The following is a 13,557-nucleotide window of genomic DNA, read 5'->3' on the forward strand; positions in this document are numbered from 1 at the left end:
CTCCAGGCCAGGACCGCAATCCGGAGGAGCCCAGCTGCAGACCGCTCTCCAGGGGATGAAAATGCTAACCTCTGTGCCAGCACGCTGCTTGTCTCAACAATTTCATCCACAGTTCAGTTTCGGGCGTCGCATTCCATAATATGTTAAGGTCGCACGTATGCCATAGTAACGCGGTATCGCATACCGTACGGTGTTATCCAAAGAAAGTGCGTTCTCCTTACAGAACATAACCAGGTATTGCCCCCCAACACCTCTGGGTCGGGAGACAAAGGAAGTAGGAAGTTCCCTGAGAAAACCAGAATCTAGGGAGGCTCCAGTGGCCACAGCAAGGGAGACAGTTCAAGGCTGACCAAAGGGTGTGATTCAGTTGTTTTAAAATGTTACAAAAACGTACGCAAATGCAGTTTTTAAAACGACTGATTACAAATGCGACCATATGTAATTTAACTGTTTTTTCCTTCACAAACTACAGAAAAAGTAAACGCATTTGTCAAGCCCAGGTATGGTGGGCGGGGGGGGGCGGGGGGGGGGTGGGGAGCGGGGACGGAGCGCCCGGAGATCGGGGGCCCGCCCTCGTCTCCACGCAGCTCTGTGCGCCCCTGGGGCCGAGGCACCAGGCGACCGGCGCGGGGCCAACTCGTCTCCACAACAAGTGCGCGCCGCGGCCAGGCAGGCCCCCGCCCTTCCCTCCCCTCCCCAGGCCCCGGGGCCGAGGCCCCACGTGCTCCCTCACCTGACCGCGACCGGAGCGGGCGTTGGGACCGAGGAGGGCAGCCCGGGACCGCCAGGCCTCGCCCACACGCTCGTCCCGGCGCCGCCCCCCGCCCCCGCCCCCTCGTTTCGTTCCCCGGGGTCCTAGGCAGCCGTGCCGGAGAAGGCGCTCGGCTGGCCCGGCCCGCGCGCTCGCCCCCCGGGGCTGCAGTCTCCTGCACGTGTGCGCGCGCGGCCCGCAAGGGCACAGCCCTACGCCGCCGCCCCACCTGCGTTTCCCGGGGCGCGGACCGCGGACTGCGCCCACCCCTCGGCCCGTCCGGCTGGCCCTCCCTGGGGCGATAAGTCCCAGCCCGCGCCCGCAGCCCGCCCCCGGAGCCCGCCCCGCCCGCGCGCGTCCCCGCGGCACTGCGGCGGTTACCAGGACGCTGGCCCTAGGTCGGCGTGCTCTCCGGAGCCAGCCAATGAGAGGACAAATCAATCATTTGAAACACCCAATGGCCAGAGTACTGCAGCGCGAGGGAGGGGTTTTTGATAGGGAGAGCGGAGACCGAGGCTGACCAATGAAGAGCGAACGGCGGTGGGAAGGTGGGTGTTAGGCGGTTGGATTGACGGGAAACACAGCCAGTCAAACCAGGATGTTTGCCAGCCTCGTTCTCGCGGCCCAATACGAGGCTGGCGGAGGCGGGTGCGACGGATATATAAGCGTTGGCGGAGCGTCGGTTGTAGCACTCTGCGCGCCCGTTCTTCGGCTCTTGCGTCCGTCCTTCCGCCCGCGCCGCCGCCGCCGCCGCTGCCATGAGGGAGATCGTGCACCTGCAGGCCGGCCAGTGCGGCAACCAGATCGGCGCTAAGGTGGGTAGTGGGGCGCACGGGCCCCGGCGCGGGTCTCCCGGGCGGGTGGGCGGGCGGCGGAAAAGATGGCGGCAGCGGGCCGGTGGGCGGACGGCGACCCGCATTGCGGCCCGGCACAGGGTCGGGGCCGGGGCGGCGGCGCTGGCCCCCGGGGACGGATCTGGAGGCGGCCGCGGGGTGGCGGGGGAGGGGAGGGCCGCGCCCATCCGGGGCGGGGCCGATTCCGGGCCCCGCCGGCGTGACTCAGCCTCGGCCCGGCCCGCCGGCGTCTCTCGCAGTTCTGGGAGGTGATCAGTGACGAGCATGGCATCGATCCTACCGGCACTTACCACGGCGATAGCGACCTGCAGTTGGAGCGGATCAACGTGTACTACAACGAGGCCACCGGTGAGACACCACGCCCCTTTCCTAACTCCTTCCTGCCTCCCCCGCGGCCCTTCTCTCGCTGACGTTCTCTTACCCTTCCCCCCCCCCCCCCCCCCCCGTCCCAGGTGGCAAGTATGTGCCCCGAGCTGTGCTCGTGGACCTGGAACCGGGCACCATGGATTCCGTGCGCTCGGGACCCTTCGGTCAAATCTTCAGGCCAGACAACTTCGTTTTCGGTGAGCCGCGGTAGGGGCTGGGCGGCTCAAAGGTCAAGGGGTGCCCAAGGTCACCGCCGTCGGTACCGCAGAGCTGAGATCCTGATCCACTCTGCCCCCTGAGCAGACGCTAGCGTCCATGGACACCTTCCTCCTCTCCCTGAAGTCAATCTCCTCGTAAAGCGGCTTTGGGAGGGAGGCCCAGCTGTCCACCCGCAGGGAAGGAGTCAGCAGATGTAATCTTTCTGCTACAAACGTTGAATTGCAGGCAGTGGAAGCTGTGTTTGCAGCTCATCTGTCCTTGAGAATTGGCAGGGGCCGCCTGTGGGAGGGGATGGCTTATTGTTAAGCCATCTTGGCTTGATTCCTAACTTAATTTTTAATCGGGCAGGCTCTTAACCTTCTGGCTTGGGGGTCCATTTCCTCTACCTGCAGGTTGAGTTCACACCATGTTATTTGGGGTTTTTTTGGCACGGGTGACCAGTGGGGACCACATGCCCGGCAAAGAGTGACTGGCTGCCTTCTTACAGGTCAGAGTGGTGCCGGGAATAACTGGGCCAAGGGGCACTACACGGAAGGTGCAGAGCTGGTCGACTCGGTCTTGGATGTCGTGAGGAAGGAGGCCGAGAGCTGTGACTGCCTGCAGGGCTTCCAGCTGACCCACTCCCTGGGCGGGGGCACCGGGTCTGGGATGGGTACCCTCCTCATCAGCAAGATCCGGGAGGAGTACCCCGACAGGATCATGAACACGTTCAGTGTGGTGCCCTCGCCCAAGGTGTCGGACACGGTGGTGGAGCCTTATAACGCCACCCTCTCGGTCCATCAGCTCGTAGAGAACACAGACGAAACCTATTGCATTGATAACGAGGCCCTCTATGACATCTGCTTCAGAACCCTAAAACTGACCACTCCTACCTATGGGGACCTCAACCACCTGGTGTCAGCCACCATGAGCGGGGTCACCACCTGCCTGCGCTTTCCCGGCCAGCTCAATGCTGACCTGCGCAAGCTGGCTGTCAACATGGTCCCCTTCCCCCGCCTGCATTTCTTCATGCCCGGCTTCGCCCCACTGACCAGCCGAGGCAGCCAACAGTACCGGGCCCTGACGGTGCCCGAGCTCACCCAGCAGATGTTCGATGCGAAGAACATGATGGCTGCCTGTGACCCCCGCCACGGCCGCTACCTGACCGTGGCCGCAGTGTTCAGGGGTCGCATGTCCATGAAGGAGGTGGACGAGCAGATGCTGAACGTCCAAAACAAGAACAGCAGCTACTTCGTCGAGTGGATCCCCAACAACGTGAAGACCGCCGTCTGTGACATCCCGCCCCGGGGGCTGAAAATGTCCGCCACCTTCATCGGCAACAGCACGGCCATCCAGGAGCTGTTCAAGCGCATCTCGGAGCAGTTCACGGCCATGTTCCGGCGCAAGGCCTTCCTGCACTGGTACACGGGCGAGGGCATGGACGAGATGGAGTTCACCGAGGCCGAGAGCAACATGAACGACCTGGTGTCCGAGTACCAGCAGTACCAGGACGCCACGGCCGAGGAGGAGGGCGAGTTTGAGGAGGAGGCAGAGGAAGAGGTGGCCTAGAGCTGACACCCGGTAAAGCACGCGGAAGCTGTGTGAACTCTTTATTCGCTCACGGTCTGTTCTCTGATAGCCATGTCTCTGTGTGCACTTGCTCTTTTCCTTGTCTTGACGTCACATGCTGTACAGACGCCACCATTAAAGCATTTTCATAGTGTCTGGTCTCGCCTCTCCAGTTCCTTCTGATAGGCTTTGCGGGTGCTGTTGCCAAACGTCATTGCGTAGTTGTCTTGCATGGCTGTAAGGGGAACACCGCAGCTGAGCCCCAGCCTTGCCCACACCCAGGTAGGGCATTCAGAGGGCTACCCTGGGCACCTGCCTCCTGAAGATGGGCTTGGCCTGTCCACACTGAACCTCTGGAGGACCAGCGTGGTCTGGAAGCAGCCAGCCTCTGGCTTTGAGTAAGGGGCTGAGCCCTTTCCACGCCAGGGGGGATATGAACCCTGGGATCGTACCGCTGGCTCTGTGCCAGTGGTACAGCGTGGGTAGGGGACCCCAGTCACCCAACTCCTTCCTGGAGCAGCCTGGTCACTCTGCCCTTGTTGAGCAAGTGGGGGGGGGGGGGGGTGGTGTCTGTTGTGTACTCACATGGTATAAACCCCATGTAGAAAGGTATCAGGCCCTTGCTGTTATAGATGGTGTTGCTGGGCCAGTGTGTTCTGGGCAGCCTTTCACCCAGGGCACAGATGGGATTTTTGATCAGGAACTGTGGAAACAGGCAGGTGCTGACGTGCTGCCTTCACCAACCAGTAAGTGCGACGGGTAATGGAGGCTGGGCTGGTGATCTGAGAAGTGGCTAATGCTCCCAAGGTCTCTTCTGCCCTGCCTTCTCCCCACGATGCTGGGGAGTAGTGAGCCTAGGTCTGGTCAGAAGCATGAGGGGGAGCAGCCTCTTTGGGCCAGGCAGTCCCCCCTCCCCAGGCCTCTGAGGAAGCCTGCCCTCCACAGTCCCCTCTGGGGAAGCCGGCTGAGCCTTGGCCATGCTCCTGCCTCCCGGGAGGTGCGGACACCACCTTGCGGGCCATGATGGGCATTTGGGAGCAGGCCCAGAGATGACGTCCTCGTACCTGATTCTTGTCAAACTCGTCCATAGCCTGTGTGACACCATCGCAGTAATTCACCCCCATCACCCAGGCAAAGCGAGGGACAAAGCCAGCATAGCCTAGGGGATGGAGTCATCAGGGTCCTGCCCCAGGTCCCCTCCACCTTTCTCTGGGCGTACCCACCTGTCCCCAGGTATGTCAGGGAAGTCTGTTGGGGCTCCTTCCCTAAACGTCAGTTTCCTGTTGGGGCCGGGCGGCAGTGGGTGGGCTGGAGCATCCCACCTTGGGAGAGGCTGGGCTCTAGGAAACCGCTGTCAGGGCAGGAGCATGGGTGGGGGCAGACCCACCGGCAGCCCTCCTCACTTGCTCCCCCTCATCCTGCCTGGGCTCCTTAGAGCCTCGTTGGGGGGTGGGGCGGGGCGGGAGTGTGCTCGCACCCAGGCCCTGGGCACCCACCTGAGATGGCTTTGCGTTGGATCAGGTTGGGGTGGTCCAGCTGGGGCAGCCTGTGAAACCTGCCCACATCCAATGTCTCCTGCTGGTGGGCTGGGGGTGGGTGTTCATCCCTCCTGCAGTGGTATAGCTGGGATGGGAGGGGGGGCAAGTCACTGCCTCAGCCCCACCTGCGTCTGGCAGGGGTGAGGCTTGATCCCAGCACATCTCCCAGTTACCTGGGCCCGCTCAGGGGCCTCGTGGACAGGGGAGGCGCTCTTCCAGCCTTCCTCACCGTATGCCAGCCGCAGGCCTGGGTGTCCAAAGTCTCTGGAGTCCCCCTTCCTGCCTGGTGGGCACGGAGGGTAAGGGGGGTAGGGCATGAAGCCCGCAGGCCGCAGGACCTGCCTGGATACATTCTCTGCCCCCGACGGCCCCTCCTGGGCATTCACCTCCTGGGGTGGGAACCGGCCCAGGATCTCAAAGTTCTTATAGGGCTTCAGACCTATATGGATAGGGTGAGTGTGAGTGATGGCACCCAGGAGGGTGGGCCTGGGACAGGCAAGACTGGTGGCGGAGGGCTCACCGGTGTAGTGGGGGATGTAGGGCTCAGTCAGGTCGCGGCAGGGGATCAAAGGTGGTTTGGACTTGCTGAAGTCCTCGATGAACTTGGGCTTGGATATGGGGGACAACACCGAGCAGGGGCTCTTCCTCACGCTGGGGTCTGTGAGCAGCTGCGCTGTGGTGCGCCCGTAGGTGTTCCCCACCTGGTAGCGCAGCTGCGGATAGAAGCCGGCATAGCTGCGGAGGGAGGAGGAGGAGGGCCAGTGGGCAAGGGCAGGACCCTTGTGACAGGGTGTGGATCCAGCCTGCCGGCCACAGGCAAAGGTACCTGACCTCACAGAATGGGAATCTCAGTAGCAGCTGCTTTCAGGGGCTCTTGAGGCTTGGATGGGCGGCACAGGCCAAGCACTGACAATAGGTCTGCCCCACCGGTGAGATGCAGTCTTATCACCACCAGACTGCCGTCCACTCTCTACCCAGCCACCCACGAACAAGGAGCTTAAAGATGAGGGAACGGGAAGGGGTTGGGGGGGGGGGCGCGCCTGGGTGGCTCAGTCGGTTAAGCGTCTGACTTCGGTTCGGGTCATGATCTCAAGGTTTGTGAGTTCTTTCGCATCGGGCTCTGTGCTGACAGCTCGGAGTCTGGAGCCTGCTTCGGATTCTGTGTCTCCCTCTATCTCTGCCCTTCCCACACTCACACACTCACTCTCTCTCTCTCTCTCTCTCTCTCAAAAATAAACATTAAAAAAAAAAAAAGATGAAGGAACGGGGGATTCTGCCCCTTTGAAGCATTTACAGGGATGGTGACAGGTCCCAGAACCAGACTGAGGCACAGCCCAGTCTACACAGTGTGGTATCCCCGGAAGGCATCACTGACTTTGGCCCCCCGGGAGGCCAGTAGCCAACTGTATGGAGCCAGGATTTGAAAAGCAGGTGGGAGGGCTGCTGGTAGGAGGTAACGGCTGGGCTGAGTGTCCTTGAGAGATAGGAGTAGTGCAGGCATTGCAGTGCAGGCCCCGAATGGGGGTAGCGGTGGGGCCTGTATGATCACCCAAGGAAGGCAAATTGTTTTCTTTCAAAAAATTGTCAAAGGTGTGGGGGCGCCTGGGTGGCTCAGTCGGTTGAGCGCCCGACTTCGGCTCGGGTCATGATCTCACGGTTTGTGGGTTCGAGCCCCACACCGGGCTCTCTGCTGACAGCTCGGCGCCTGGAGCCTGCTTCCAATTTTGTATCTCCCTCACTCTCTACCCCTCCCCTGCTCATGCTTTGTCTCTCAAAAATAAATAAATGTTTCAAAAGTGTTTTTAAAAACTGTCAAAGTGAATGCAGAATTGCTAGTTTGAGAGATAAGCAGGACTGAGGCAAGAAGGGTAAGAGCCCTCTTCTGTATCACCTGGCCTGATGTTTGCCCAGAACCATTGTGGAAAGTCGGGTCTGACTCCTTTCTGGATTCTTTTCTTTTTTCTTTCCTTTTCTTTTCTTTTCTTTTCTCTTCTCTTCTCTTCTCTTTTCTTCTCTTCTCTTCTTTCCTTTCCTTTCCTTTCCTTTCCTTTTCTTTTCTTTCTCTTCTTCTTTTTAATGTTTGTTTATTTTTGAGACAGCACAAGCAGGGGAGGGGCAGAGAGAGGGGGACAGAGGATCCGAAGTGGGCTCTTTGCTGACAGCAGAGAGCCCAATGTGGGGCTTGAACTCACTCAACTGATTGAGCCACCCAGGTGTCCCAGACTTTTTTCTTTCCCGTGGATGTGTGTGTGTGTGCGTGTGTGCGTGTGTGTAGGTGTGCACATATATTCCAGAGAGGGCTTACTTTTACTTTAGTTTTTACCTTGGGGGTACCGAGTAAGGCAGCCTGACAGCCTGGCCGGTCAGTTTACTCCGGATGCTTATGTCTTTCTAACATGCAGCATTCTATGGAGTGAGGGTCCGGAGTTTGTTCGGCCAGCCTCTGCCAGCTGCTGGGCCGTGCCCAGTTTTCTGCTCTTAACAGACCTGTTGGCCATCTGCTAGGGCTCTCAGCACAGTGCTAGAGGGGAGGGGAGGCCTGCGCCCCTGGCAGCCCCGCCCTACCACTCCTGCCCCAGGCCTCTCCGGGGCCCTCGGGCTTCGTCCCCACTCCCTGGAGACCAGCTTCTGTGCCGTCTTCACAGGTGGCCTTGAGCCCTTCCCCTGCTGCCCTCCCCCATCCTCTGCAGACCCCAGACTCCCCCGGGGCTCCAGCACTTACCCAGGGATATAGTGAGGTTCTGGCGTGAAGAGGTTGTGTTTCTGAGTAGCTGTCATCTTGCCTCAATAGCGCCTTTGATGGCTCCAGCCCCTTTCAGTGTCTGACTCCCTTCCCTGAGAGGAGTCCCTGTTGCCCGGAAACCATTGTGAAGAGGCCTGCCACTGTTGGGCCCTACCTGGGCCGGGCCCTTCCTTAACCCTGTGAGTGCTCCCATCTTACAGGCGGGACGCCTAGGCCCAGACAAGCAACAGGCTAAGGAGGTGTCACACTGAAGTTCCCTGGGCTCACAGAATTGGGACAGCTGTCTTGGGCCTGTCAGGAAGTGTGGGGCGGAACGAGGCCTGGACTCTTGCTGCCCCCAGGAGGCCAGCAGCCAGCTGAAAAGTAGCTTCCCCACCCAAGCCCACTCCTGAGACCAGAGGCTCTGGAAGCTTCACGGGCATCGTGGGAAGCCTCGTCCGGGGGTTTCTGAGCTTCAGAGCTGTTGCGACTCTGTCCTGGAGAGCCTTTCCCCTGGAACTGGGCACTGTCTTCCATTTTAAACAATTCCTGATGTGATTTTATTTTGTTGTATAGGAATGACTTTCCAACTATAAAAACAAAGGAAGGTACCAACCAAAGAAGAAATTAGCAGATTCTAGTACCTGTTGAAGAAAAACTACTCAAAGGCAGACTACGAATTGGGAACAAAGATTGCAACGAGTGTTGTGGACAGACATGTACGAGTATAGAAACTTTATAAAACAAAGACAAGAAAAATTAGTGCAATGATAGAAAAATGCCCATGTAATGAACATCTTAAGACCCCAGAGTCTATACACAGAAGACTGAACCTGAAATAAACACTGTTGAGGTCTGATGTTGGAGGTCTTTGATGCTCATTGCCAGCAAGGTCCCAGGCACTGTCCAGACAGCACCTGGAATACATATCACATCCACACAAGACACTACGATCTTTGACGGGGCGCTTCCACTCGTAGGAATCTATCTACTCCAAGGAATGACTGACTGAGCTGAAGACATCTGTGCTGTGTCACCCATCACAGTAACAGGTGTTACAGGGAGCAGTCAGAACTAACCCAAATGTTCAGTGCTTTGTTAATAAAGCTCCACCTACAGCCACTGTCAATTATGCTCTCAGAGAACACTGTACAAGGGAAGGGCCCTGAGCACGGGTTGTGAGCCCCTCACCCTAAGGAAACACATGTTTCCTCAAGCAAGTCTCCATTTGTCCGTGTGTCCCTCCATCCGGAGCACCTCTGGAGGCCAGGCAGGGTCAGTGCTGGATGGAAGGGATCAGGAGAGAAAGAGACTGGGTCTAGGTAGGGTGGGCCTGGAGGATAAGATGTTCCTGACTGGGCCCTGTCTGCACCGATTAGGTCAAGAACAGGGCTGGGGCTGACAGGCTGGTCAGTTGCAGAGGGCACAGCAAGGGCCATGGTGCCCAAGCAGGCTCGCACTCATTTGGGCTTACTGTTCCTTTGCATTTCAGCCTGAGCAGCCCCATTCATCTGTGACACCTGACAGCCTCTGTGCTCCTAAGCGGAAGATGGGCCCCCACATCTCCGTACTGCCTGGCACCCGTGTAGCCACCAGGCAGCTCCAGTCCCAAGACAGCCTCTACGGTCAGCATGGTTCACCCAGGCCCACCTGCCATTACTTTTCTTTTTTGAGGCTGGGTTTCCAGTAGGAGCCCCTCCTCCTCCAGGGAGTTTCCCTGGATCCCTCCACCCTACCCCCCTACTGCCTCATTCTGGATGGCACTGCACAGCTGGGCATCCCATAGCACCCACCTCTCCTCATCCCTGTGCGGAGGCCTCGGTCCTCCCAGAAGCCCTGCTAAAGTGGACCCCGGCTCTCCAGGGGACCCCCCCATTCTATGAGAGGAGAGGGTTGGGATAAGAAGGGAGAAGAGAGGAAATGAGGCCAAGCCAGGAGTCACTGGGGCCGACTAGGGGTCCTCCTGGCCAAGGCTGACACCAGGGTGGCCCACCTGGCAGGCCAGGGGAGGGGCCCCTCAGAGGGGCCCCCTGGGGCAGTCCCTCCAGGGCTGGGCAGTGTTCCTTCTCCAGGGAGTCCCTGGCAATGGAGGCCGGGGGTGCCCATTGACTGGCCAGTGAGGTCACAGAGCTCTGAGGTGTCCCTGGGGAAGGGAGCAAGACACTTTGAGGATGAATTTTGACCAGAAGGCTGTGAAATTCCTGGCAAATTTTTACATCAATGGAGGCAAACACTGGACCCATGGCCCCCTGAGGCAGAAGACACTTGTGCCATACCAGTAACTTCCCAGGGAGCCGTGGGTGGGCTCGGGTGTGTGTGTGTGGGGGGGGGGGGGGGGGGTAGCCCAAATGCAGTGGCTGTTGGACTGGTTGGATGGTGCTTGTCTGTCTCCCTTATAGGCCCAAGGCCTGTGTCTTGTTGCTGGGCCCCCCGCCAGGGGCCGCCTGGGAGGAGATGTGGACCCCTGGAGGGCAGGAGTTCCCACCTGGCCTCGGGATGCAAATGAGTCCCCCCCAGGAGCGTCCCCCTATCTGCACCCAGAACCTGAAGGAGCTGTGTGAGTAAGGGTCCTGGCTACCCCCTACCTCCGTCTGGTCTGGGGAGGCGGGCGGGGGGTGGGGGTGGGGGGGAGGCGCCTGTGGAGACTCTAGGCCCAGAGCTTGCTTCCTGCCAGTACTGGAGCGGCGCCCACCCATCGTGACCGACCTGCAGATCCCCGGCCCCACCAAGTACCAGGTGCCCGATGCTTCAATACGCGAGTGCTCCCCACATCCCCACTTCAGCTTCGGCCGCAAGCACTCCACCCGCGGTGCGCGGCCCCTCCCTGCGCCCCTCCACACCGCTCGCCCCCTACCCTGGGAGTGGGGCTCCGGCTACTAGCCTTCCCTTCCCAACCACGCTGCCGCTACTGCAGAGGGCGGTGGCCGCAGGGCGTGGCAGACAGCGTGGTTCCAGAGCGAAAGCCCCTTCACACAGAAAGTCGACTTTAACCAAGAGCAAAAGGTGGAGGGCCGGCAGGACAGGTCCTGTGGGGCGGGCTGGAAGATGGGGGCCTGAGAGGGGCGGGGCCTGGGGGCGTGTCGGAGGAGGAGCCTGTGGGGGCGCGGAAGGGGGGGTCTGCGGGGGGCGGGGCTTCTGGGGCGGGGGCTGTGGGCGCGGGCCGGAGGAGGGGTCTGTGGGGCGGGATTGGCTGGTGGGGGCGAGGCCTGTGGAGAGCGGGCTGGAGGAGGGGCCTTTGGGGGCGGGGCTTGTAGGGCGGGCGGGAAGGGAGCCCGAGGGGGCGAGGCCTGTGGGGGCGGGTTGGAGGAGAGGCCTGCGGGGGCGGGGCCCGTGGGGGTGCGCGGAAGGGGTCTGGGAGGGGCGGGGCCTATGGGGGCGGGTTAGAGGAGGGGCCTGCGGGGCGGGAATGGGCTGGTGGGGGCGAGGCCTGTGGAGGGCGGGCTGGAGGAGGGGCCTTTGGGGGCGGGGCTTGTGGGGCGGGCGGGAAGGGGGCCCGAGGGGGCGAGGCCTGTGGGGGAGGGTTGGAGGAGAAGCCTGAGGGGGCGTGGATAGGGGACCTGTGGGAGGGCGGGAGGGGCCTGCAGCAGCCTCTTTCCCCTCAGTGGCCATCGCCCGCGGACTATCAACCACTCAACCGGCCTGCCTGCCCGGCCTTCAGCTTTGGGGGCCGCCGCCCCGCCTCCAAGACAGTTGAGGCCCGCTCCCGGCCGGGGCTGCTGCGGGCCGGGGGTGCGGGTTACCGTGCCCAGCCCCGGCTCCAGGCCCCTCCTCCGGCCCCGGGGGGCGAGAAGCGCCCAGGCCCCAACACCTACGACATCTCTCCTGGGTGCCGGCTGCAGAGCCACCGCCCGCCCGCCTTCTCCATGAGCCGTTCACCTGCGTTCGCCTCCTGGATCAGCTCCTGTAAGGAGGCTTCTGATGACAGAGGCCAGGCCCTGGGAGCAGGACGGGGGACTCAGCCTGTGGGGAGCTGGGAGCTGGCGCCGCAGCTTGGGTGGGGCTCCCGCCTTCTCTCCGCAGCCCACACTCCCGGCCCAGCTGCCTACCATGTGGAGGATTGCTATAACTCGCGCTTCCCCTCAGCACCTGGGGTGGTCATCCAGGGCGTGCGAAGACCCAAGCGCCATGACACAGGACCCTTCTGCACGCTGTAGCCCCTGCTGGGCTCAGCCGGCCGGCCGGTTATCCGCGGAACCCTGGTCTCCCCGGGGGGGGGGGGGGGGGCAGCTTGGCTTTCTGACTCTCTGGGCACCTCTGATGCCCCCTCCTGGCCGGCCAATCCCTCTGTGAGCTGCGGACAGCAAGGAGGGCCCAGCTGGAAGCCCTCACCTGCCCACCCCCTTGCCACACAGAGATGCTGTTGGTTCTTTCCAGCTCTGTTGTGTCTTTCGTGAGCTGTCCCACGGATGTGGCCTGCTGCTGACCTGCCATGTTTGGCTTTCCTCAGCCAGGGGTCTCCCTTTGCTTCCCCTTCAGTGCTCTCTTCTCTAGGGTGGGTGGGGTGCAGCCTGGGACTTCCTGGTGGGGGACGGGATGGGAGGGAGACCTGTGGGCAGTACAGGACACCCTCATCTAGCTGTGCTACCTGGCAGACTGGTGCAGCTGCCAGCCCACCCAAAGCCTGCCCAGCCACCAGGGAGGACCCAGGGGACCAGCTTGCCAGGGCCTGGCTCTACATCCTTCAGCTCCTGACCAAAGACCCTATGAACTCGCCTGGGGCTGTGCGGGCCACGCCACAGCCAACAGACTTCCTGGGCCTTCACTTGTTAGGGCCCTGCGCTTGCCCACGGCAGCAACCTGCCCTTCTACCCAGGGGTTGTCGCCAAGAGTGCCTCCCTCCAAGGGCCTCACTGCAGCCGGTGGTGACTGCACCAATTCCTCCAGGGATTCCCCCCTATGCCACCCAAGTCCTGGGCCAGAGCTTGACCCCTTCAAAAAGGCACTGCAACAGCTGCTCCTGTGGTGTGGACATCGCCCCATTCTGCAGGGGGGCCAAGGCCCAGGGGGTCTGAATGCAGCCCACCTGTGACCTCTTCTAGGGCTTGAGTGCCAGCACCCCTGGGAATCGGAGCAGTGGGACTGCAGATGGCCGTCCCAGGGCCCTGGGCTGACCAGCTCAGGCAGCAGGCAACAGAGACAGAGCTGTGAGAGTCCTGGTCTTGGGAACTTGGCTCAGGGGGCTCTGCTTGCTGCTGCGCCACTGGCAACCCCTAGTGCTCAAAGTCAGAAGTGGGACTAGCAGGAAGGATGGAGCAATCCCCTGTAGCTGGGCTGAGGAGGGAGGGCTTCCTGGAGGAAGCAGTAGAGGAATTAACTTTTAAAGATGATTGGGGCGCCTGGGTGGCGCAGTCGGCTAAGCGTCCGACTTCAGCCAGGTCACGATCTCGCGGTCCGTGAGTTCGAGCCCCGCGTCGGGCTCTGTGCTGACAGCTCAGAGCCTGGAGCCTGTTTCCGATTCTGTGTCTCCCTCTCTCTCTGCCCCTCCCCCGTTCATGCTCTGTCTCTCTCTGTCCCAAAAATAAATAAAAAATGTTGAAAAAAAAATAAAAAAAAAAAAAG

General features: G+C 61.0%; 3 protein-coding genes and 1 non-coding gene across 9 annotated transcripts; 3 read left to right on the plus strand and 1 right to left on the minus strand.

The window, feature by feature from the left end:
• The first annotated feature begins 1,424 nt into the window (after positions 1-1,424).
• TUBB4B (tubulin beta 4B class IVb) lies at positions 1,425-3,892 on the plus strand. Its single transcript, XM_078436195.2, has 4 exons — positions 1,425-1,566; positions 1,845-1,953; positions 2,058-2,168; positions 2,678-3,892. Exons 1-4 carry the CDS (start codon positions 1,510-1,512, stop codon positions 3,736-3,738), a joined length of 1,338 nt encoding a protein of 445 aa, XP_078292321.1. The 5' UTR covers positions 1,425-1,509; the 3' UTR covers positions 3,739-3,892.
• CIMIP2A (ciliary microtubule inner protein 2A) lies at positions 3,763-10,060 on the minus strand. 3 transcript variants are annotated; one of them, XM_060628873.3, is made up of 8 exons: positions 9,792-10,060; positions 7,999-8,124; positions 5,797-6,011; positions 5,450-5,715; positions 5,235-5,361; positions 4,803-4,897; positions 4,324-4,441; positions 3,763-3,973 (listed from the first exon to the last, which is right to left on the minus strand). In XM_060628873.3, exons 2-8 carry the CDS (start codon positions 8,052-8,054, stop codon positions 3,885-3,887), a joined length of 966 nt encoding a protein of 321 aa, XP_060484856.1. In that variant the 5' UTR covers positions 8,055-8,124; positions 9,792-10,060; the 3' UTR covers positions 3,763-3,884. The 3 variants fall into 3 exon arrangements, with proteins under 3 accessions (XP_060484856.1, XP_078292326.1, XP_060484857.2); XM_078436200.1 differs by lacking the exons at positions 4,324-4,441; positions 9,792-10,060 and having other exon boundaries at positions 7,999-8,109; XM_060628874.3 differs by lacking the exons at positions 3,763-3,973; positions 4,324-4,441; positions 9,792-10,060 and adding an exon at positions 4,490-4,576 and having other exon boundaries at positions 7,999-8,109.
• On the plus strand, positions 6,877-6,961 carry TRNAR-UCG (transfer RNA arginine (anticodon UCG)). Its single transcript has one exon. It is a non-coding gene; the product is annotated as a tRNA-Arg (tRNA).
• Positions 8,628-12,371, plus strand: STPG3 (sperm-tail PG-rich repeat containing 3). Of its 4 annotated transcripts, none has more exons than XM_078436199.2 (6): positions 8,628-8,717; positions 9,491-9,623; positions 10,398-10,555; positions 10,673-10,807; positions 10,913-11,001; positions 11,601-12,371. In XM_078436199.2, exons 3-6 carry the CDS (start codon positions 10,453-10,455, stop codon positions 12,150-12,152), a joined length of 879 nt encoding a protein of 292 aa, XP_078292325.1. In that variant the 5' UTR covers positions 8,628-8,717; positions 9,491-9,623; positions 10,398-10,452; the 3' UTR covers positions 12,153-12,371. The 4 variants fall into 4 exon arrangements, with proteins under 4 accessions (XP_078292325.1, XP_078292324.1, XP_078292323.1 ...); XM_078436198.2 differs by lacking the exon at positions 8,628-8,717 and adding an exon at positions 8,904-9,273; XM_078436197.2 differs by lacking the exons at positions 8,628-8,717; positions 9,491-9,623 and adding an exon at positions 10,128-10,276 and having other exon boundaries at positions 11,601-11,901; positions 12,019-12,371.
• The last annotated feature ends 1,186 nt before the right edge of the window (positions 12,372-13,557 follow it).

The sequence above is a fragment of the Panthera onca genome, chromosome D4, assembly GCF_046562875.1.
Source record: "Panthera onca isolate mPanOnc1 chromosome D4, mPanOnc1 haplotype 2, whole genome shotgun sequence".
NCBI lineage: Eukaryota > Metazoa > Chordata > Mammalia > Carnivora > Felidae > Panthera > Panthera onca.